Raw genomic sequence first — 25,541 nt, forward strand, 5'->3', positions numbered from 1 at the left:
AACACTTGAAGGAATGCATCCTACAGTGGAACCACTCATTCTGGAAACACTGTCTCTCTGGCGGCTTTCCACCAGATGTTTGCATTACCTTATAGTTGATAAACTGCCAGGGTCACTTTCTCAGTCTCTGTACACATCAAAAATGCAAAGGCTTTCTCCAAATCCTGTATCCAAAGCAAGGCGGCCTCGGGGTCTCCAAGCACTGTGAATCTCGGTGGACTCAACTTCAGAAATTGCTACACCAGCTTATAGATCGGTCTCCCAACAACCACAACACCTGGTGAAACTTCGAGGTGCGGGAGCAGTGCGGCGGCAGTGCAAAGCAACAGCCGCGACCTCAGCGGTGGCGGCAACAACAGCAGTAGCGGCGGCTTGAACTACAGCTACAACAGCGGCAGTGAATGCGACAACTTGATCCCAGGCCTGTTGCCCCATCAATTCTCTCATGGCATATGAGGCTTGGTCGATTCTAACGGTTTCTTGATCACCTAGGGCTGCTACCCCGGCACCAACAGGAGGTGGTGCTACTCCACTAGCACTGGCCTATGCCTGTGCCCTACCTCTGCCTCCTCGAGTACTGACCCTGGTCGGTGACTTAGCCTAAGCTGTAGGTCTAACTGTTCTCTTACTTGGAGTTCTCTGCTCCGGCTTGCTCATGGTTCACAATCTTTTACTGACACCTGCCTTCCAAATCCACACCGAACTAGAAGATGAGCGATTCACACACAATAAACAATTATACCAATCAGCTACCATAGACATGCACCAACATGAATTTAAAAGTTTTTCCTACTACTATCCCATAGGTCATCGCACTTTATCACTCCAATACCTAATCATTGCTCTGATACAACAAAAGCAAGATGTCACGCCCCGATCCTCGAACACGCGCCCATCCCTCACCTAGTTGATTAATAGCGACGTCTCAGGACACATCGCCAACCCTTTCTTTTTAATACACAAGTGGAAGCATATAATAAAATCCCCAAACAATAAAACAATGGTATAGAAAAGTAGGGCCATATTTTTCAAACCTGAAAATCACAACCACACTTTTATACACAGCAAACCACATAGTATATATTACAATACTATTCACATAAGTCTAATCTATCATACATCAGTTCACAACTTAGGGTTTGCAAAATAGGATGGGGTCTCAATCCTCATCCGGGTCATACTCAGGATCCTCCTTTAGATCCTCCTCCAACTCCTCTTCATCAGAGTCTTCCTCTAGCTCCTCTTCTTTGGGCTCTTCTTTAGGGTCTTCCTCTTCAGGTTCTTCCTCCTCGAGTTCCACCTCGGGTTCATCCACGGGTTCATCCTCAGGCTCATCCTCATGTCCCTCCTTCGACTCAACGATCTCCCCTTCTTCTTCACTCTAGTTAGCACCCTCGACTGAGTATATAGGAGAATGAGAATCGGCCACTAGCTTAGGATCCTTTGCCTCTACCACCGACCCATCCTTAGGATCAATCGTCCCCTTCCCGAATGCCACTTCCAATACATACAGAGGCACATCACATTCGGGTATGGGACCCTCTCTTTGCCCATCGCCATAGTGGCGATACCACGACCGATACTCGTGGAGCCTCAGGGCATCTTTACCCACATCAACCCAGACAGTCGACTTCACCAATACGTACTCTAGTCCATCGGGGTGGTGGTGAATAGGGATGTGGTAACCTATCTTTGTAATTTCTTCAGGGATGCCAAAATACATAGGAGGACGAGGAGGTGGAGGTGTTGCCATCTAGGGGCCTGAAATGTTATTCCACAACGGGGTGAGACGACGTCTCAGCGAGTTCTACCCCTTAAGACTCAATTAGAATGTCAATATGCCATAAGGGCTACCTATGCACAACATGAGTCAGAGGACTTACCATGGCCTCATTTCCATCCTGCAAATTAGTATCATTTATAGATGCCTCATATGACATCAATCATTCAATTCACGACATCATATCAAACATTGATGAATCGACCTAACCGATTACATGTCACCATGACCCTTTATTAGTCGGCTCATCTCATACTATCTATTCAGTCCGTTCATATTAGGACTGCTCACTACTAAGCTAATAAATAGATAGTATAGCTCAATTCTAAGATGCTCGGATATACTGCTCTCTGCTAAGCCGCCATATCACCCATAGGCTAATATAGTATATTGACATTGTTCAATCAAAGCTCATAAGATATACTGCTCTCTGCTAAGCTGCCATAATAGAGCTCGTAGGTTGATATAGTATATCGACATACTCAATCAAAACTGATAAGGTATTCTGCTCTCTACTAAGCTGACATATTGCCCATAAGCTAATATAGAATACAAGTATACTGCTCCCTACTAAGCTGACATATTACCGGTGGGTCAATAAAGTATACTATCACAATCAATTCAACATTTTTATCATTCCCGATAAAATAGCCGAGTATAGGTACATCGTCGGCTTTAGCCAAAATATTATAATTTCCCTTCCACAATTCCCACCATTTTCTGTAGTCCACCAAAATATTTTTGGCGCTATCAACCGACGTCCGGTTATTTTCCAAATAATTACCAAAATTAATTAATTTAGGAAAATAATCCAAAAATCACAATTAAATCAATTCAGCACAAACTAAAACTCGAATAAATAAACAGACTGCACCATAGTACTCAATATAAAATTTCGGTAACCAACTATCCCGGTCTAATTTCCAGAAATTAATTAATTAATTAATTACGGAAAATATTAAATAAATGCTAATAAATCCAATTTAGGCATGTAATGCCTAATTAGATGCCGAAACGGACTCAAAAAATTTCTGAAGTTCATTCAATAAATACTAGGACCTATTTACTCGCTAATTACACTAACCATTTGCCAAACATGCATCGGTAAGACACTAAATTAATTAACCTAATCTAATCTATCCACCTCATTGCACTTAATTAAATCTAATCAACCCCTAAGCATCATTAACCTACTCAGCGAGGTTTAGTGAGTAAAACTCACTTGTTTAGCGAACCGTTCAGTTCAATTCGACAGGAACGCAACGGTGGCCGATTTTCTCCGTAGCGGGCCTCAATTTCGAGGCCCAAAACATCTCCAAAATGGGCCTAGAAGCTACTGTAAAACCCACAAAACCAGCCTCTATTTTGAGCTGAAATAAAGAGAAACAAGACCATTTATGGCGAAGCAAGACTAGTGGAGGCAGCTATGGTGCTCGATGGGTTGAACGGCGGTTCCTGCGGGCTTCCACAGCCACTCACGGTGACAAGACAGCCACCTAAATGCTTGGACAGGGGCTGGGATGGCGTGATAAGGAAGCTAGGCGTCGGGGCTGCACGATGGAGGCGGAGGGTGACGACAGCGCTTGCGCAAGGTGGGGACGGCATGCAGCGGTGTGAACAGCAGTGACGGCTGCTCTGGCTTGCTCCAGCGGTCTCCTTGCTGGCTGAGGGTTTGAATGGCACACCAAGGGAGAGGGGAGGGCTATCGCACGACCAAAGGGGAAGGAAGGGGAGAGATGGGTCCACATGCCTTCATTTTCCAATTCCTTGGCTCCTTCGACCATTCATGGCCATGCATATCATCCTTGGCTCTCAATGAGCCACCAATGCTCACCCACAACCTTTGAAATGGTCCCTTTTTGCTAGGGGGAGGGAGAGCTACGGAATTCCAAGCAAATGACTTCAATTGGACTCATAAACTCTCTTAATTCAATCCCAATTGGCCTCATTGAATTCCATTATCGAGTCAATACTCAAATTGGTATTTCTCCTCACCAATTGATCCACCTTTCATCCCAATTTTGTGATAAAAACGATCCCTAGCCTTTTTCGATAAAAACGGTCCTACGCCGATTTTTTCCCAAAAGTCTCGGGTTACGAAAAATCTTCCGAGACGAGTCAACATTCCTAAAATTTATTGTGACATGAAAAAATGTTCAATTTTTGAAATCGGACTCAAATTTGCAGTTAATTTCGATCTATAGTGTTTTTAGCGTGAGCTAGGCTACAGACTAGCTTTTAGAAATTTTTAAGCCAAATGACCCGTTGTCAATTTTCTTCGAGCCACAATGAACCCACTCGACACATTAGCAACTCTCGATTGTCATGAAAATTTTGAAGATTCAAATATGGACACAGGGTACCAAAACAATATAAAAATCAGTCTAATGCTGGCCGACGAGAATTTTTCAATTTAGTAGTGTCATCCACGATTAGCCACACATCTCTGTCAAACCAACCTATCTTTGATCTCATGTCGATTTTTAACTGTGCCATAATGGCCTCAAAAGATGACCACAGTCAAGAAGCCGATTCTTGGTCGAATTCTGAAATCTATTGCCTTAAAATTTCTTAATGGCTTTCACTGATAGTCTAGTTATCTTGAGAGTGATCAGCTCTGAGAATAGCCATATAAGCATGTCAATGAAATGTCCGATTTATTTAGTAGAAAACATGACGAAAATCTTTACCAAAAAAAAAAAAGATTGAAAATCTATGATGTAATTTAAACATTTACAAAACTTAAGCAAAAAAGGTGGAGGTAAAACTGTCTCATCAACTCTTCGGTCTCCCAAGTTACTCCTTGCACCGTGGTGTTGCTAGACCACTTTGACCAACGGAATGGTTTTGTACGTAGAACTTGTTATTTTCTGTCTATTATCTGAACCGAGGTTTCCACATATGACACTGGTCATCCATGTCTAATTCTTCAAAATTGAGCATGTGGATCGGGTCAGACTCGTACTTCCTTAACATCGACACGTGAAAGACGTTGTGCACTTGCGCCAATCTCGGAGGCAACACAAGACGATACGCTAGGTTCCCAATTCTCTCGAGAATTTCAAATGGACCTACGTACCTGGGACTCAGTTTTCCTTTCTTTCCAAAGCGCAAAGTTCCCCTCATTGGTGACACCTTCAGAAAAACGTGATCACCAACTTGGAATTCCAATAATCTCCGACGCTTGTCTGCGCAACTTTTCTATCTACTCTGTGCGGTCTTTAATCTGCCTCTGATTATTGTCATGGTATCCACTGACTGTTGGACCAACTCTAGGCCTGTGATCTTTCTTTTCCCAACTTCGTCCCAACACATTGGTGTTCTACACACTCTGCCATACGGCGATTCGAATGGAGCCATCTGGATGCTTTGCTGATAACTATTGTTGTAGGCAATCTCCACTAGGTGAAGCTTATCTTCCCAACTTCCTTTGAAGTCTAGTACACAAGCTCTCAGCATGTCCTCGAGGGTCTGAATCGTCCTCTCAGACTAGCCATCCATCTGAGCATGATATGTCATATTGTACTAAAGCTTTGTACCTAGAGCACTTTGCAAGCTCTTCCAAAAAGCAGCTATAAATCTTGGATCTCTATCTAAGGTTATCATAACTGGTACTCTATGCATACGAACTACTTGACACACATACAGGTCTGCGTGTCTATCTAGACTGAGGTCTTTTCGAACTACAATGAAGTGAACCGATTTTGTTAGTCTATCGACTACTACCCAAATTGAATCATTTCCTTTCTGACTCCTTGGTAGTCCAATCACGAAATCCATCCTGATATGCTCCCATTTCCATTCTGGGATCGCGAGAGGTTGTAGAAGTCATCCCGACTTACAATGCTGAGCTTTGACCTGCTGACATGTCAAACACTTAGCGACATGTTTGGCAATGTCCATCTTTATACCTGACGACCAATAGTGTTGACACAGATTCTGATACATCTTAGTACTTCCAGGATGAATGCTATAGCTGCTACGATGCGCTTCAGATAAAATATCTTCTCTAAGCTCCACATCATTAGGTACAAGCAAACGTCATCAGAACCTCAACATTCCATCATCAGAGATCTGAAAGTCAACCTTTTTTTTCTCAGTGTCCTCCCTGAAGAATTTTATGTACCACTTTGGATTTGTCAATTGGAGTAACTTGATTCTGATCTAGACATCCGATTCAATTCTGAGGATGGCCATAAGACTTGAAAGGTGGCCTACCTCAAATTTGAATACAGAATCTCGAGCTCTCTCGATTAGATTCCACTCCTTAATCAGTATATGAGTGACTGAAGACTTTCAACTCAAAGCATCGACGACCTTGTTCGCCTTTCCTGGTTGATATAGAATATCGCAGTCGTAGTCTTTCAGCAATTTCATCCATCTGCGTTGTCTCATGTTCAACTCCTTCTAAGAGAACAAATACTTAAGACTATAATGGTTCGTGAAAATCTAGAATCTTTCCCCGTGCAAAAAGTGTCTCCAAATCTTCAAGGCAAAGATGATTGCCGCGAGTTCTAAGTCCTGCGTCGGGTAATTCTGTTCATGAGGTCTCTACTAACGGGAAGCGTATGAAACAACTCTGCCATGTTACATCAGCACATAACCCAACCCTCTAAATGACGTATCGCTGTAGATCTCGAATCCTCCAAGACCAGATGGAATGGTCAGCACAGGTGCAGTAGTCATATTTTCCTTCAACTCTTGAAAGCTACGCTCGCACTTGTCTATCCACACGAATTTCTCTTCTTTCTTCAGAAGTCTTGTCAGTGGTGACGCTAACGATGAGAACCCTTCTACAAACCGTTTGTAATAACCTGCCAAACTAAGAAAACTTCAGATTTCTGTCACCGTAGTCATTCTTAACCAATTGATCACGCCTTCTATATTGCTCGTGTCCACAGAAATTCCCTCGTCCGAAATCACATGACCTAAGAAAGCAACACGAATCAACCAAAACTTGCACTTGTTAAACTTAGCATACAACTGATGGAACCTCAGCTTTTACAGCACTAATCTAATATGACTCTCATGCTCTTCATCACTCCTTAAATACACCAGAATATCATCGATGAACACGACCACAAACTAAGGGCAGCTGGACCAGAATCTCATATGACTCTCATTCTTTGAATACTCTGTTCATCAAGTCCATGAAGGCAGCTAAACCATTCGTCAATTCGAATGGCATCACGGTGAACTCATAATGACCATACCGAGTACGAAATGTTGACTTAGGAATGTCCTCCTTCCTAATTCTCAGTTGATGATATCATGTTCTTAAGTCGATCTTCGAGAATATCAACGCTCCTTGCAACTAATCAAATAGGTCATCGATCCTTGAGAGTGGATACTTATTCTTGATCGTTACCTGATTGAGTTGTCGATAGTCGATGCACAAGCACAACGAACCATCTTTCTTCTTTACAAACAGAACTGGTGCTCCCCAAGGTGATGCACTAGGACGAATAAATCCCTTATCCAAAAGTTCTTGCATATGCACCTTCAATTCTTTCAACTCAGATAATGCCATCCGGTAAGAAGCCTTAAAGATTGGCTTTGTCCCAGGTGCTAGCTCGATTACGAACTCTATTTCTCTTTCAGATGGTAATCCTGACAATTCCTTTAAAAAGACATCTGGAAATTCTTACACGACCGAAATGTCTTCCATCTTCAGCTCCTCAACTATCGTATCCACAGCAGTTGCCAGGTAACCTTGGCAACCCTTGTCTAATAGACGAGTTGCCTCTGGCGATGAGATCAAGACAATTGAGGGTCCTCCTCAATTCCCGACAAACTCGAAGCTCTCACCCTCTAAGGGTCAAACTAAATCGCCTTGCGATAGCAGTCCATTTTAGCTCGTTACTTGGTGAGCCAATTCATACCAATTATTAAATCGAAATCATACATGGCTAGAACTAACAAATCAATTATCCCCACTCGCTCAACAATCTCTAACTTGCACCCAGAACAACCCAAAGCAACAATAACTTTATCCTTCAATGGGATAGATATGTAAACTGCCAACTCCAACAATATAGGAATCAATCCTAACAACTTAACATATTGCTCGGCAATGAAGGAATGGGTCGCTCCTGGATCAAATAAAGCATAAGCAGGATGGTTGTTCAGCAAAACCATACCCGTGATCACTTCAAGCGCAGCCTTTGCTTGACCTTGTGTAATAGCATAAACTGTGCCCTGAACTGGAGGTCTCAGTTGTCCTCCTTGTGGCACGTTCTAAGAGGCATATCCTCTGATCTATCCCATCTGGGGTGGCGGCGGTAGTTGCAGTTGTCCTCTTGGCTTGTTAGGACAATCCTTGGCCCTATGACCCTATTGGCCACATTCAAAACAAGCGCCCGTCCTTCGAGGGCATTGATTCACGGCATGTCGCCTTCCGCAAAAGTGACACATCTCAATTTGGATTGGTCCAGACCTGCCGACTCCACCTTTCCTATTAGGCGAAATCGAGAATCTATTCCCAGACATGGGCCTCTTCCCATGGCAAATACTTTCTTTGTGAGAGCTGAACCTCGATCCAGATGAGGCAACTTGCTCATTCAAACTCCTTTCAAGTAGCTATGCTCGACGATACATTTCTCGACAATCAATTAGATCAAATGGCACCAGTGGTTGTTTCAACTCATGTCAAAGGCCATTCTTAAACCTCCAAGCCTTCTCCTCACGGTCTTCAATCAGCCTCGGAGCATACTGAGATAACTTCGCAAACTTGACCCCATACTGGTCAATAGTCATTGTCCCCTCATGGCATTTAAGGCCTGATCGATTCTGACAGTTCCTTAATCACCTGGGGCTGCTACCCCAGCACCAACAGGAGGTGGTGCTACTTCATTGGCACTGGCCTGTGCCTGTGCCTGTGCCCTACCTCTGCCTCCTCGAGTACCGACCTTGGTCGGTGACCTAACCTGAGCTATAGATCTAACTGTTCTCTTACTTGGAGTTCTCTGCTCCAGCTCGTTCATGGTTCAGTCTTTTACTAACACCTACCTTCCAAATCCACACTGGATTAGAAGATGAGTGATTCACACATGACAAACAATTCTACCAATCAGCTACCATAGACATGCACCAGCATGAATTTGAAAATCTTTCCTACTGCTATCCCATAGGTCATCGCACCTTATCACTCCAATGCCTAACCATTGCTCTAATACCACAAAAGAGGGATGTCACGCCCCGATCCTCGAATGCACGCCCATCCCTCACCTGGTCAATTAATACCAACATCCCAGGATGCATCGCCAACCCTTTCATTTTAATATGCAAGTGAAAGCATATAATAAAATCTCCAGACAATAAAACAATGTAATAGAAAAGTAGGATCATATTTTTCAAACCTGAAAAATCACAACCACACTTTTATACACAGCAAACCACATAGTATATATTAGAGTACTATTCACAAAAGTCTCATCTATTATACATCAGTTCACAACTTAGGGTTTGCAAAACAGGATGGGGTCTCAATCTTCATCCGAGTCATACTCAGGATCCTCCTCTGGATCCCCCTCTGACTCCTCTTCATCAGAGTCTTCTTCCAGCTCCTCTTCTTCAGGCTCTTCTTCAGGGTCCTCCTTGGGTTCCACCTCAGGTTCATCCACGGGTTCATCCTCAAGCTTGTCCTCTATAGGCTCATCCTCATGTCCCTCCTCCAGCTCAACGATCTCCCCTTCTTCTTCACTCTAGTTAGCACCCTCGATTAAGTATACAGGAGAATGAGAATTGGCCTCTAGCTTAGGATCCTTTGCCTCCACCACCAACCCATCCTTAGGATCAACCGTCCCCTTCCCGAATGCCACTTCCAATACATACAGAGGCACATCACCTTCGGGTATGGGACCCTCTCTTCGCCCATCGTCATAGTGGCGATACCATGACCGATATTCGTGGAGCCTCAGGCATCTTTACCCACGTCAACCCAAACGGTCGACTTCACCAGTACGCACTCTAGTGCCCCGGGGTGGTGGTGAATAGGGATGCGGTAACCTATCTCTGTAATTTCTTCAGGGATGCCAAAATGCATAGGAGGACTGGGAGGTGGAGGTGCTGCCATCTAGGGGCCTGAAATGTTATCCCACAATGGGGTGAGACGATATCTCTGCAATTTCTACCCCTTAAGACTTGATTAGAAAGCCAATACACCATAAAGGCTGCCTATGCACAACACGAGTCAGAGGACTTACCTTGGCCTCAACTTCATCCTGCAAATTAGTATCATTTACAGATGCCGCATATCACATCAATCACTCAATTCATGACATCAGATCAAACATTAATGAATCGACCTAGTCGATTACATGTCACCACGACCCTTTCTTGGTCGACTCATCTCATACTATCTATTAAGTCCATTCATATTAGGACTGCTCACTGTTAAGCTGATAAATAGATAATATAGCTCACTTTTGAGATGCTCGGGTATATTACTTTCTACTAAGCTGCCATATCGCCCATAGGCTGATATAATATACCGACATTGTTCAATCTAAGCTGATAAGGTATACTGCTCTTTGCTAAGCTGTCATATCAGAGCATGTAGGTTGATATAGTATACCGACATACTCAATCAAAACTGATAATGTATATTGCTCTCTGCTAAGCTGACATATCACCCATAGGCTAATATAGAATACCGGTATACTGCTCTCTACGAAGCTAACATAACGCCTATGGGTAATGCCCGTGGGTCGATATAGTATAACATCACAATCAATTCAACCTTTTTATCATTCCCGATAAAATAGCCGTGTGTGGTTACACAGTCGGCCTTAACCAAAATATTATAATATCCTTTCCACAAATCCCACAATTTTCTATAGTCCACCAAAATATTTTTTGCGCTGTCAACCGACACCTGGTTATTTTCTCAATAATTACCAAAATTAATTAAATTAGGAAAATAATCCAAAAATCACAATTAAATCAATTCAGCACAAACTGAAGCTCGAATAAATAAACAGACTACACCATAATACGCGGCATAAAATTTCGGTCACCGACTATCCTGGTCTAATTTTAGGAAAAAAATTAATTAATTAAATAATTATTGAAAATATTAAATAAATGTCAATAGATCCAGTTTAGGCCTGTAATACATAATTGGATGCCGAAACGGACTCGAAAAATTTCCGAGGCTCATTCAATAAATACTAGGACCTATTTACTCACTAACTATACTAACCATTTACCTAACATGCATCGGTAAGTCACTAAATTAATTAACCAAATCTAATATATCCACCTAATTGCACTTAAGTAAATCTAATCAACCCCTAAGCATCATTAACCGACTAAGCGAGGTTTAGTGAGTAAAAATCACTTGTTTAGCAAACCATTCGGTTCAACTCGACAGAAACGCGACAATGGCCGACTTTCTCCAAAGCAAGCCTAGGTTTCGAGGCCCAGAACACCTCCAAAACAGGCCTAGAAGCTGCTGTGAAACCCACAAAACCAGCCTCTATTTTGAGCTGAAACAAAGAGAAACAAGACCAATTATTGCGAAGCAAGACCAGTGGAGGCGGCTAGGGTGCTCGGTGGGTTGAATGGCGGCTCCAGCAGGCTTCCACAGCCACTCACAGCGGCTGGACAACCACCTAGGTGCTCGGACAGGGGCTGGGACGACGTGGTAAGGCAGATGGGCGTCAAGGTTGCACGGTGGAGGCGGAGGGCGATGGTAGCACATGCGCGAGGTGAGGACAACGTGCAGCGGTGTGAACGGTGGCGACGGCTGCTCTGGCTTGCTTCGGCAGTCTCCTTGCTAGCTGAGGGTTCGAATGGCACACCAAGGGAGAGGGGAGGGCTGTCGCATGACCAAGGGGGAAGGAAGGGGAGAGATGGGTCCACATGCCTTCATTTTCCAATTCCTTGTCTCCTTTGACCATTCATGGCCATGCATATCTTCCTTGGCTCTCAATGAGCCACCAATGCTCACCCACAACCTTTGAAATGGTCCATTTTTGCTAAAGGGAGGGGGAGCTACGAAATTCCAAGCAAATGGCTTCAATTGGACTCATAAACTCTCTTAATTCAATCACAATTGGGCTCAATGAATTCCGTTATCGAGTCAATACTCAAATTGGTATTTTCATCACCAATTGATCCATCTTTCATCCTAATTTTGTGATAAAAAATGGTCCCCGACCTTTTTTCTAAATAAAAACGGTCATATACCGACTTTTTTTCGAAAAAGTCTCGGGTTACAGAAAAATCTTTTGAGACTGAGTTGACGTTTCTAGAATTTATTGTGACATGACAGAATCTTCAATTTTTGAAATCGGACTCAAATTCGTGATTAATTTCGATCCAGAGTGTTTTTAGCGTACCTAGGCTACAAGGTAGCTTTCAGAAATTTTTAGGGCAAATGACCCGTAATCGATTTTCTTCGAGCCAAAATGAACCCACTCGACACATAGGCGACTCTCGATTATCATGAAATTTCGAGGATTCAAATACGGACGTTGTGGTACCAAAACAATATGAAAATCAGTCTAATGCCGGCCGATGAGAATTTTCCAATTTAGTGATGTCCCCCACGATTAGCCACACATCTCTGTCGAGCCAACCAATCTCTGATCTCATATCGATTTTTAACTATGCCATAATGACATCTAAAGATGAGCATGGTCGAGAAACCGATTCCTAGTCGAATTCTCATGTTTATTGCCTTAAAATTCTTTAATGGCTTTCCCTGATAGTCTAGTTATCTCGAGAGTGATCGGCTCGAGAACAGCCCTATAGGCGTGTCAATGAAATGCCCAGTTTATTCAATAAAAACAAGACTGAAAATTTTTGGATGTCACACAAAGGCTTTCTCCAGATCTTGTATCCGATACTCGTGAATCTTGGCAGGCTCAGCTTCAAAAACTATTCCACCAGCTTGTGTATTAGTCTCTCTCTCTCTGCATCATCACGATCTAAGGTTGACCCTCAGCAAGTGCAACAATAGGTGCGGCAGCGGGTGCGATGGCAACGGCAGCAGCAACAGCGGCTTGATTCTATACCTGCAATGCCATCACGTCTCTCATGGCCTCTAGCACCTGCCTGATCCCCTCGATTCTGGGATCACCAGGGGCTGCTACCCCGGCACCAACTAGAGGCAGTGCTACACCACTCGCACCAACCTATGCTGGCGCTCGATCTTGGCCTCCTCGGGTACCGACTCCAGTCGGCGTCTTACCTCGAATCACGGCCCTAATGGTCCTCTTGCTAGGAGTCCTTTGCTCCTAATCACTCATGACTCAGCTTTATCTACCGAAACCTGCTTCTAATTCCACATCGAATTAGAAACAGAGTGATCTAAACCACAAGCTATTCTAACAATCAATTACCATAGACATGCATCAGTATGAATTTAAAAGCCTTTCCTACCATTATCCCATGATCTATCGCACCTTATCACTCTAATCCTTAACCATTGCTCTGATAGCACCAAACGAGGATGTCACGTCCCGACCCTCGAGCATGTACCCATCCCTCACTAGTCGATTAAATAGCGACGTCCCAGGACTTATCGCCAACCATTTCATTTTAATACGCATGCGAAAGCATGTAAGAAATCCCCAAACAATAAAACAATGAGATAGGAAAGTAGGACTAAAAATCTCGAACCTAAAAAACCAACCACACTTATATACATTGCAAACCATAATGCAAATATATCCAAGGTCAACTACTAAGTAAGGTCATAAACAACGAGTTCACAAAACAAAGTTTGCAGACAGGGGTGGGGGTCTCAATCCTCCTCTAGATCCTCATCTGGGTCCTCCTCCGAGTCCTCCTCCTCAATGATCTCTCCTTCTTCCTTGCTCCAGCTAGAGCCCACGGCTGAGTACACTGGAAAGTCAGAATTGCCCTCGAGCTTGGAATCTTTCACATCTACCATCGATCCATCCTTGGGATCTGCTGTACCCTTCCTAAAAGCAACCTCCAAAATCCGCAGAAGTACCTCACATTCCGGTACAGGGCCCACCCTTTGGCCATTATGATGATAGCAATACCATGACCGGTATCGATGGGCACGTTGTGGGGTAGTCCCGCATCAACCCAGATGATGGATTTCACCAACACATACTTGAGACCCTCAGGGTGTCCATGTACAGGAATGTGGTAACTCGTCTTGGTGAATTTCTTAGGTTGTCCAAAATGATCCGACGGGGCTACCATCTACGAGCCTGAAATGTTATCCCACAACGGGGTGAGATGACGTCTCAATGAGTTCCACCCCCTAAGACCCGACTAGGAAGCAAATACGCCCTAAGGGCTGTCTAAGCACACCACGGGTCAGAGGACTTACCTTGGCCTCAGTTCCTTCTTACAAGTCAATATCATTTATAGATGTCTCAAATCACATCAACCAATCAATTCATAACATCAGATCAAATCATTGATCAATCGACCTAATCGATTACATGTCACCACAACCCTTCCATGGTCGATACATTCAATACTATCTATAATGTCCTCTTAAATCAGGACTGCTCATTATAAGCTAGAAATATATAGTATAGCTCTCACTAAGCTGATAAATAGTATATTGCTCTCAATCTAAGCTGACATATCACTTGTAGGCTGATATAGTATACTAATAATACTCCCTCAGAAACTAAGCTGACATATCATAGCCCAAAAGTTGATATAGTATACCGGTATACTGCTCGCAATCTAAGCTGACATATCATCCGTAGGCCGATATAGAATACCACCCCAACCATTTCATCAATTTATCATTTTTATCATACCCGATAAAAATAGCAGTGTGTGGGTACATGGTTGGCCTTAGCCAAAATACCATTTTTTGCTTTAGAACATCCCACTAGTCTCAACAACCTATAAAAAATATTATTGGCACTATAAACCGACGCTCAGTAATTTTCCAATTAATTACCAAATTTAATTAATTTAGAAATAAAATCCTAAAATCACAATCATGCTAGCACAATTTAACGCTCAATTAAATAAACAAATTGCACCACAATAATCAGCATAAAATTTCGGTTACCGGCTATCCCGGTCTAATTTTCAAAAGATAAATAATTAGTTAAAGAATTACGGAAAATATTAAATAAATGTCAATAAATCAACTTAGGCCCGGAAAAGCCTAATTGAACGCCAAATGGACCCGGAAAATTTCCAAGTCACTCTAGATAAATACAAGAGCTCGTCTAGGCCCTAATTGCACTAACTATCCACTTAACATGCATCGGCAATTAATTAAATTCCACTAACTTAATCTAACTAACCACCTAACCATACTTAACTTAATTTAATAAACCTTTAAGTGTCATTAACCTACTAAGAGAGGATTAGTGAGTTAAACTCACTTGTTTTGCGATCCAATCGGCTCAAATCGTCGGGGATGCAACAGGGCTCACTTCTCTTCAAAGCGGGCTTAACTTTCGGGTCGGGAACAACCTCAAAATGGGCCCAAGGTGCTGCTGGAAACTCTCACGCTTGCTTCTGTTTGGTGGCCGCTAAAGAAAGAAAACGGGCTAGCTAAGGCGAGAACAAACAGTGGTGGACCGGCGAAGATCTCAGTGGCTTGGGCGAGTGGTCCTAGCTTTGACGGCGACTGGAGGCAGTTGCGACCAGATCTAGAGCCCTCCTGGGCACACGGCGGAGCTAGAAGGGTGGTCGGAGGTGGCGGGGACGCAAGCATGGGTAGGCGAGGCGTGCGGTGCGGCGAACGGCGATCGGCGATCGGACGAGCTTTAGCTGGTCTCCAGTGGCTTCTCCTTGGCTGCTGGTTTCGAAAATGGCACAAAACTGAGGAGAAGGGGCTGGTCGGCAGCTTTGAGGAAGAGAGGGAAGAGACAAGGGCCCTACCAAGCTTCCAAGCCCATCTCTTTGTCCCCTTAACCAATCTCCTCCACCAGCTGCATACCTTGGCCCAAATTCAGCCACCAAGGCTCTTCTTTGCACACTTGAAATGGTCCAAAAGCCATAGGTGGTGGGGGCTACGAATTTGCTTAATTTCCTCTTCAATTGGACATTTATTCTCCCTTAAATCAATCTAATTCAGTCTCAATAAAATCAACCAACACCTCAATGATCTAATTGGTATTTTTCCTCACCAATTGATCCCATTTGCTTCCCAATTTCACGATCAAAAGCAATCCTCAATATTTTCTAGACAAAAACAACCCTACCTCAACTTTTTCCCAAAAAGTCTCGATTTGCATAAAAATCTTCTAAGACTGAGTCGACGCTCCTAGAATTTATTGCGATATGATAGAACTTTCAATTTCTAAAATCGGACTCAAATTTGCGATTAATTTCAATTTGGTGTGATTTTAGCGTGACCTAGGCTACCGGGCAACTTTCAAAAAAATTTAGTGCAAATGATCCGTGGTCGATTTTTTTCGAGCCACAATGAACCCACTCGACATATTGGTGACTCTCAGTTGTCGTGAAAATCTCGAGGATTCAAATACGGATATAGGGTACCAAATCGATAGAAGAGTCAATCTAGTACCGGCCGACAAGAATTTTCCAAATTAGTGGAGTCACCCACGTTTAGCCACACATCTCTGTCGAATCGACCTATCTCTGATCTCAAATCGATTTTTAACTGTGCCATAATGGCCTCTAAAGATAAACACGGTCAAATAGCCGATTCGTGGTTGAATTCTCAAGTCTATTGCCTTAAAATTCCTTAATGGCTTCCCCAGATAGTCTAGTTATCTCGAGAGTGATCAGCTTTGAGAACAACCCTATAGGCGCGTCAATGAAATACCCGATTTATTCAATGGAAAACAGGATTTAAAATCTGGGATGTCACAATCCACAATCATACCTGAGAGTCAAGTCTCTAAGTACTTTGACCCAAAGGGAGTTAGCCTCCCTCCAAGTCTTTCTCCTTCACTACCCACCACTGGCTTTAGAAAAGTCTAAGAACAAGTATTGTGTAGACTACTAGTTTACTAGACAAGTACTGCATATACTTACTAGTTTACTAAATCAAGCCAGTACATCTAAGAACTTGAGAGACCCATACTGGATCCATTAGAAAACATGAGTTTCCATGCAGTTTCTACAAAATTTTGTTCACCACATCACTTATAGACAGAGTCGATATAATATTTTGTCAAAGCCATAAGATTTCCATGGTTCGTGAGACTTGACTTTAAGGAAGGAAGGCCTGTCAGGTCGCCAGTTAGGTAAATCATGAATAACCTATCTTATATTGAGCAGAAAAAATCCATCAAGACTATTCTAAGATGCTGTGAGTAGTTCAACATATTTCATTTGTATAAGAAGTAATTGACATATATTGCCATGGCTTCAGATAGAAGACTTAGGTTGGAAGTTTATACAAGTTGGATCCCTATCCCCACCACAAGTTGCCTTAAAATTGAAGCTAGACTTGACTATGTGGTGGCAGGAAAAAGAAAGGTCCCAAAAATTACGATAAAGATTTCTAGGAGAGGCCATTCCATAACGATAAAAGAAAAATGGGATTCTACTAGACCGTGTGTCTTCTCTTCGCCCTTTTGGGAAGACTTGTGTCCATGACGTCACACTTTAGAAGGGCTATATGAGTTGAAACCTTCTCCCCTATCATTTAACTCACTCACTCACATGCAAAAGTGAAATATGGGGTGGCATCAAATTCTCGGCCTCCTATGTTTTCTCTTTTTCTTACATTTCTCCCTTCCCTTTGCCTCGTCTCTTTGCCCTCCCGGTCAACGTGATGCCTTGCTCAATTTTAAGAATTCCTTCGGGCTTGATATTAAGTCGTGGAGCTTTTGTATAGAGGATCCACGTGTCACATCTTATCCAAAGACAAACTCATGGAACAAAGAGGTAGACTGCTGCTTCCAGGATGGTGTCACTTGCGATGGTGTCGCCGATAACATCATCGATCTCGATGTTTCTTGCAATTGGCTTAATGGTACTCTCTATTCCAATAGCTCCCTCTTTCTCCTTCGCCATCTTTAGAGCCTCAACCTTTCCGGTAATGACTTTGATGACTCACCCATTTTGCCTAACTTGACTCTATTTGTAAAAATGACTCATTAAAATCTCTCTTGCTCACATTTTTATGGTACTATTCCTAGTGAAATCTCCCGCCTCTCCAAGATGGTATCACTTGATCTCTCATTCAATCTTGTTGGATTGGAAACTTCTACCTTGACAATGCTTGTTCAGAATCTAACAACACTTAGAAAGTTTGCTCTGCATAGTGTAGGCTTGTCTAGGGTCTCACCAAAGTCTATGAATTTTTCTTCTTTGACGCATGTAGGTGTTAGTTATTGTTACTTCGAAGGGATAGTTCCAGATGCTTTTTTTCTATTGACAAGCCTTACATATTTAGATATGAGTTACAATTTTAACTTATCCGAGATTCTTCCAAAATCCAATTGGACCAGTCCTCTTGAGTCCTTGTCTCTCTCGTATATGAATTTTTCAAGAGAATTACCCGAATCAATTGATAACATGAAGAATTTAATAGTTTTAGATCTTATCGGTTGCGAATTCACAATGCATCCCGTCCTCACTAGGGAATCTCAAGCAACTCCAAGATCTAGGTCTTGCCTATAATAACTTTAGTGAGGAGATCCCGAAGTGGTCTTGGGAAACAAGCCATGATACAATGAAATATTTAGAACTTTCTCAAAACCTTCTAAAGGTAGGTATGCCACAATTGCCTTGGAAGCGATTGTCGTATATTAACATTCAAAACAACTCATTCCAAGGACCACTCCTAATACCTTCACCTTCTACTTCTTACTTTCTTGCCTCTGACAATAACTTCACCGGTGAGATCCACTTCACGATTTTTCAGTTGAGTTTACTCTTGGAATTGAATTTGTCTAACAATAATCTCTTTGGAATATACCCCCATGTTTTGGTAATTTAACCAAGCTCATGGATCTAGACTTGAGCAACAATAGATTACGAGGGCCATTACTGCCCTTTCTAGTCAAATGTGTGAATTTATGGTCGTTACATTTCAGTCACAATGAGTTTAGTGATACCTTCCCACATTGGCTAGAAGCATCGAATCTGCAGTTCCTTGATTTGCGAAGCATCAAATCTGCAGTTCCTTGATTTGTGATCTAACAAATTTAATGGTAATATCAACAGCGGTGCATTTGCACTCTCATTTCCTACTATTTTATTTTTATATATTTCCAACAACAATTTTACCGGATGGTGGTCCACAAATGTTTCCTCAAACACCTCATTTTATGTAATAGATTTGTCCAACAACAAGTTTGGAGGCCCAATTCCACTTCCATCTCCTCTCACATTATATTATTCCCTTGCAAGTAATAGTATAACAAGGAAAGATCCTTTCTTGTTCTGCAATGCCACCTCACTCAATATCAGCATCTTATCTAACAATGACTTAATAGGAAGCTTACCTTGGTGCTTTACAAATTGGAGCACCACATTGTCAGTTTTGAATTTGCAAAAGAATCACCTTGAGGGCACAATTCCTCAATTTTTTCATTCGACAATTATGTTGATGACTCTTGACTTGAGTCAAAATCGATTTGAAGGGACATTGCCCCGGTCCCTTGTCATATGTAAGTATCTGGAAGTTCTGGATCTCAATGACAATTAGATAGAGGATACATTTCCGACATGGTTGGGAACTCTCCAACAACTAAAAGTTCTCATTTTGAGGTCCAATAAATTTAAGGGTCTTTTAAATATTCCCAGGGGAGCTCACCTCTTTCCCAAGTTACACATTTTGGACCTCTCCAACAACAACTTTGGTGGTCCCTTGCCAACTGACTTGATTATGTACCTTAAAGCCATGACGAATGGTGAAAATGGGCAAGAAAATCATTGTTTATGACATTGAACAGAGTGCAATATTTTGAAAATTCCATTATCGTGACCATGAAAGGGTTAAAGGTTGAGCTAATGAAGATCTTGACCATCTTCACAGCCATTGACTTGTCATGCAATTCTTTCCAAGGGGATATCCCTGGAGTTATTGGACAACTTCACTCTCTCATAGGGCTCCACCTTTCTCATAACCACCTTACAAGTTCCATCCCTTTCACTTTAGGGAACTTGACTAATCTTGAATGGCTCGATCTTTCTTCGAACAAGCTCGGTGGGGGAATTCCTAGAGAATTGGGAGATTTGGCATCCCTTGGGTACTTAGACCTCTCGAAGAACCAATTGATTGGTCGAATTCTTCAAGACAAGCAATTGAGCACATTTTCAATAGATTTGTTTAGTGGGAATCTAGGCTTATGTGGAACTCCATTGCCAAAAGCATGCCGTAGCGATGCTCAACCTCCTCAACCATCAACCTCATCAACTTTCGATCACGAAGTGCATGATAGTTGGTCCAAACAAAAAATAGTGTGGATAGGTTATGCATTTGGAATCGTTATTGGGATTTCCTTAGCATACATTGCATTTGCAATAGATTGGCCCATGTGGCTCGCGAGGTGCGAGAATGTTGGAGAGAAGAGCAGTCGAGTAGATGGAGAAGCCAATTGGTTCATGTTGGGAAAATGATGATGATCTGATTCTTACTTTTCACATTCCACCAAATCCAGCACAACCGAGTTCACACGACAATCATTAATTAAAAAAAAAAAATTAGGATGCCAATTCGATTGCCACAGATTCCTTCAATTCTGCCAAGAATCAGATATTTTGGCTTCCATGTTTTCATTTTACAAGATATTAGTTGTTTTTAAGTCGTGGATGATGGACGGCCTGTGACCATTATGCGGATTAATCCAAACCTGCAGTCCTTGCAGAATCTCCTATAATTATGCCTATGCGAAGGAGCTAAAGTGGTTATAGTGGACATCTCATAACACAATATAAACTCCCTATATAAGTTGAATCCCTATCCCCACCGCCAATAAACTCACATGTATTCTCAAGTGTGAAATGGGGTGGCATCAAATCCTCGCCCCCCCAAAAAAATAATAATAATAATAATTCAGCAGGCCTTTCCACAAGCACTTTCTGCAGGTCTTTGATAAGTTATGCAACCAATTCGAGATATTTTAATTTTGCCTTAAAATTGAAGCTAGACTAGACAGTGTGGTGAAAGGAAAAAGAAAACTCCCGGAAATCACGAAAAAAAGATTCCCAGGTTATAATGCAAGGTGATTCCTTAATTGCTAAGCCTAATCTTTGGTGATTGTTGATCTTGATTGTATGCTTGGGTTGACGGGGAAGGGGGGACTACCGCCCGTAGGGGCCGCCTGGTTTCTGATTTAACTTCTATCAAATATATATCATGATTTATGAAATCATCGTATACAAATGTTTATATCTCACCCGCAGAGTTAGATAGGTTCTACAGCCTCCATTGAATTCTTTCATCATTACAGAGCTGTCGTTTAACATTCATTTGCCAAATACTGGTGGTCATATGAGGGTATTTGACTTCCTAATTATGCATATTAATAACTTAGTAATCAAGTGAATTTATGTTGCCTGCGTTTAGGAGTACGCAATAATCACTTCAACTTTGAATTCAACTAATTAAAACTAAAATATATCTGGAAGAGGTGTAGATGTGCTTTATTGTAACTATGGTTTAAAGTATTACAATTTGTTTATTTGGTAATACGTATTTTAAAATTACAACATCTTAAAATTTTGTGTGGCGGTTTTTTTAAAAGTTGTTGTAAGTTAGTGTAACAGTCAAATATTTGACGAACACTTTTTCAAACTTATACTGGCCCCACTTAAAAACACGAGTTTTCATGTAGTTTCTGCATAATTTTGTTATCCACATATAGACAGAGTAGATACAATATTTTGTCAAAGCGATATGATTTTCATGGTTCTCGAGACTTGACTTCGCGGAAGGAAGGCCTATGTCGGGTCGCCGATTAGATCAATCATGAATACCTTATCATCTATTGAGCAGATAAAAATCCATCATCTTAGCGTCCCAGACCAAATTCTCCTGTACTCTCGTATCCTTGTAAGTGGAGCCTTATGACATCAGAATAAAGGGTGAGTGATGATGAATGAATGATGCACATAACTCATAAAAATGGCATTAGAGCATTTGTTTTTGGAATTTTAAGATAGAAAGGTTAATTCTAAGGAGCTCTGAAGGTGGAGTTAGCTTCCCGTGCATGAACTAATCAGGAGCTGATGCCGCTTTATTGATGAGGCCATTACAAGCTGAAACTAGTGGTTCTACCAAAATGTTATATGTGTCTCACTCGAGAAACTGATTACCCAACCAAAAATGGGCGTAATATAATCCGATACAAGGATGAGACTCGCTATATTATTCTTATGAATAAATATAAAAGGAAGGCTGGTTTGGTATTCTCAGCTTATCAGGTGCGCACGAGTTATTCCATGGCCAAGAATCAATCAATCCCCGACACAAAGATTATTCTAGGATGCTGTGAGTAGTTGAACAGATTTCATTCGTTTAAGAAGTTATTGACATATATAGGCATAGTCTTTTTTTTTTTTGTCAGTCCTACTCTACTCCTATTCTAACTCTCTCTCTCTCTCTCTCTCTCTCTCTCTCTCTCTTAGACTTTTGCTCTGCCTCTCTGCAGGGCATGAGAGTCGAAACCCACTCCTGAAACTAATCCACCCCCACCCCAACTCTCCTGAGAAGGTGGGGATTCGAATCTCCCACCTCCTCCTTCCATGTTGGAAGGGTGGCCACTGGGGTAAACCCCAGTGGTTATATAGGCATAGTCTTTAATATAAGACTTACATTGGAAATCTATAAGCTGGATCCCTATCCCCACCACAATAAACGACCTTAAAATTGAAGCTACACTAGACTTTGTGGTGGAAGGGAAAAGAAAGCTCCCGGAAATTACGACAAAGACGTGTCTTTTCTACTAGCCCTGTGTACTTTCTTTTCCCTTGCTAAAGGAGACTATTGTCGATGACGTTACACTTTAGAAGAGCTGTATAAATTAAAACGCTCTCCCCACCAATTAACAAACTTGCATGCAAAGATGAAAAATGGGGTGGCATCAAATCCTTGGCCTCCTTTGTTTTCACTTTTTCTTACATTACCCCCTTCTCTTTACCTCGCTCCTTTGCCCTCTTGATCAGCACGATGCCTTGCTCAATTTTAAGAATTCCTTCACACTTGATGGCAAGTCATCACGTACTTGTGAAGAGGATTACCATGTGACATCTTATCCAAAGACAAACTCATGGAACAATGGTGTAAATTGCTGCTTGTGGGACAATGTCACATGCGACGGTGTCACTAGTAACATCATCGGTCTTGATCTTACTTGCAATTGGCTTTATGGTACTCTCCATTCCAATAGCTCCATTTTTCTCCTTCACCATCTTCGGAGCCTTAACCTTTTTGGTAACGACTTAGATGATTCACCCCTTTCGCCTAACCCGACTATATTTGTAAAAATAACTCATCTAAATCTCTCTCATTCACAATTTCGTGGTACCATTCCTAGTGAAATCTCTTGCCTCTCCAAGCTGGTGACACTTGATCTCTCATTATGTCCTCTTGAGTTGGAAAATTCAATCTTCATGATGCTTGTTTAGAATCTAACATCACTTAGAAAGCTTGCTCTACATAGTGTAGATGTGTCCACAATTTCACCACAATCCTTCGTGAATTTTTCTTCTTTGACACATATAAGTGTTTGTGATTGTTACTTAGGTGGGATAGTTCCAAATACTATTTTTGAATTATCAAGGCTTATGCATCTCGATATGAGTTACAATTTTGGCTTATCTAGGATTCTTCCCAAATCTAATTGGACCGGTCCTCTTGAGTCCTCGTCACTCAAGCATACAAACTTTTCAGGAGAAATACCCGAATCAATTGGTAATGCAAAGAATTTAACATTTTTAGATCTTGCCGGTTGCTATTTCACAGGACTCATCCCCTCATCACTAGGGAATCTCAAGAAACTCCAACTCTTAGACCTCTCATATAATAGGATTAGTGGGGAGATCCCAAAATGGTTTTGGGAATTAAGTCAAGATACATTGGAATATTTAGATCTTTCTCAAAACCTTCTGGAGGGAGATATACCACAATTACATTGGAAGCGATTGTATTATATTGGGCTTCAAAACAATTCACTCCAACGATCACTCCCAATACCTTCACCTTCAACTTCTTACTTTCATGTCGATCACAATGGTTTCACTGGTGAGATCCACTCTTCAATTTGTCAATTGAGTTCACTCTTAACATTAAATTTGCATAACAATAAACTCTTTGGAAATGTACCACCATGTTTTGGTAATATAACCAATCTTGTACAATTGGACTTGAGCAGCAATAACTTGCAAGGGCCATTACCACGCTCCCTAGTCAAATCTGTGAACTTATCATGGCTAAATCTCAGTCACAATGAGTTTAGTGATGTGACATTCCAAATTTTTTATTCTATTTTTAATTAAATAAGTCGAGCTTTTCATCGACGCGCCTATAATTCAATTCTCCGAGCTGATCACTCATGAGATAACTAGTCTATCAGGTGAAGCCATTAAGAAATCTAAACACAATAGACTTGAGAATTCGACCAAGAATCGACTGCTCAACCGTGCTAGTCTGCAAGGATCATTACGGCATTGTCAGAATCGAACAAAGATCAATGATAGGTCGATTCGACTGAGATATGTAATTAAAATATGGTTGATTCCACCTGATTTCAATATTCTCATTGATCGGCACTAAACTGATTTTTCTGTCATTTTGGGTACCATGTGTCCGTATTTGAAACCTCGAAATTTTCACAACAACCGAGAGTCGCCAATGAATCAAAGACGTACATTGTGGCTTGAAAATAATTGACCATGGGTCAATTGCACTGAAAATTCCTAAAAGCTACCAGTAAATTAGGAAGCGCTAAAATCGCGCCGATTGAAATTGACCGTGAATTTAAACCCGATTTCAGAAATTGAAAGTTTTGTCATGTCACAAGTCATTTTAAGAATGTCGACTCATCCTCAGAAGATTTTTTTGCAAACAGAGATTTTCGACGAAAAATCCAAAATAAAGCTATTTTAGACCGGGAAGTTCATAGGCCCGTTTTTAGTCGCGCTTTTGGGATTCAAGTTGGACTATATGGTGAGGAAAAATGTTGATTGGGATGATGGCACTATGGTTGGATTTATGGACACCAAATTGAGTCCATTTGGAGAAGAATTGAAGGCGAATTGATGAAATTGGAGGGGAAAGTGTACAAAATTCGTAGGCCCAAGGGGATGCAACATTTCAGCCATGTGGAGAAGCTTGTTGGGGAAGCTTGGGGCTGCCAAGGTTACTGTGGATAGCTAAGCAAGAGGTGGGCAGCCACTTGAGTGGAAAAGCCAAGTGTTGAAGGCTTAAAAGGCTAATTGAGGTCCCCCCCACTCTTCATCAGCCATCTTCTTCCTCTTTCTCCCTCCTTTCTCCATTGTTGGTGTGCCGTAGAAGCTTAGAAAACCAGAGGAACCGAGCACAGCCTCCCCCTAGCTGGTCGCACACTTGCCCAAGCCGCCGGACCTCTTTCCCCTCTATTTTCTCCTCGTTCCGGTTTCTGCTCCAGCTAACTTTTCACCAAAAACCCGAGTTAAAAGTGGTCTTCCCATGTGAATCAGCCCACACTCCACCCACCATCGTGACCAGCACATCCAATTCGTATGGACGGAGGTCGCCTCTCCTCAAACAAAGCCGTTGATCGACCCGCCTGACTACCGAAAGCCACCACTCGCCGGTCCATCGAGCAGCTCACCCGCCTGCACTGTTTCGCCCGTTTCGCAATTTTCACCCGTTGTCTCCCCATTTTGACCCTAC

General features: G+C 42.0%; 2 protein-coding genes across 2 annotated transcripts; one reads left to right on the forward strand and one right to left on the reverse strand.

The window, feature by feature from the left end:
• Positions 1-9,264: 9,264 nt before the first annotated feature.
• Positions 9,265-11,682, reverse strand: LOC120294275 (protein TsetseEP-like). Its single transcript, XM_039314277.1, has 4 exons — positions 11,482-11,682; positions 11,134-11,268; positions 9,985-10,002; positions 9,265-9,483 (listed from the first exon to the last, which is right to left on the reverse strand). The coding sequence occupies exons 1-4, from the start codon at positions 11,680-11,682 to the stop codon at positions 9,265-9,267; spliced, it is 573 nt and encodes a 190-aa protein (XP_039170211.1).
• A 7,969-nt stretch (positions 11,683-19,651) lies between these two features.
• On the forward strand, positions 19,652-20,284 carry LOC120294276 (receptor-like protein 35). The gene has a single exon (XM_039314278.1). The coding sequence runs from the start codon at positions 19,652-19,654 to the stop codon at positions 20,282-20,284; it is 633 nt and encodes a 210-aa protein (XP_039170212.1).
• Positions 20,285-25,541: the final 5,257 nt, after the last annotated feature.

Source organism: Eucalyptus grandis, chromosome 6, assembly GCF_016545825.1.
Source record: "Eucalyptus grandis isolate ANBG69807.140 chromosome 6, ASM1654582v1, whole genome shotgun sequence".
In the NCBI taxonomy this organism is placed as follows: Eukaryota; Viridiplantae; Streptophyta; class Magnoliopsida; order Myrtales; family Myrtaceae; genus Eucalyptus; species Eucalyptus grandis.

What these genes read in the sequence shown, in the direction of transcription:
- LOC120294276 (XM_039314278.1), top strand. Translation starts at nt 19,652, where the DNA reads ATGAAAGGGTTAAAGGTTGAGCTAATGAAGATCTTGACCATCTTCACA.
- LOC120294275 (XM_039314277.1), bottom strand. Translation starts at nt 11,682, where the DNA reads ATGGTCAAAGGAGACAAGGAATTGGAAAATGAAGGCATGTGGACCCAT. An exon ending in GTTGTCCTCACCTCGCGCAT is followed by an intron (nt 11,269 to 11,481) that starts GTGCTACCATCG and finishes TCTTTGTTTCAG; the next exon opens with CTCAAAATAGAGGCTGGTTT.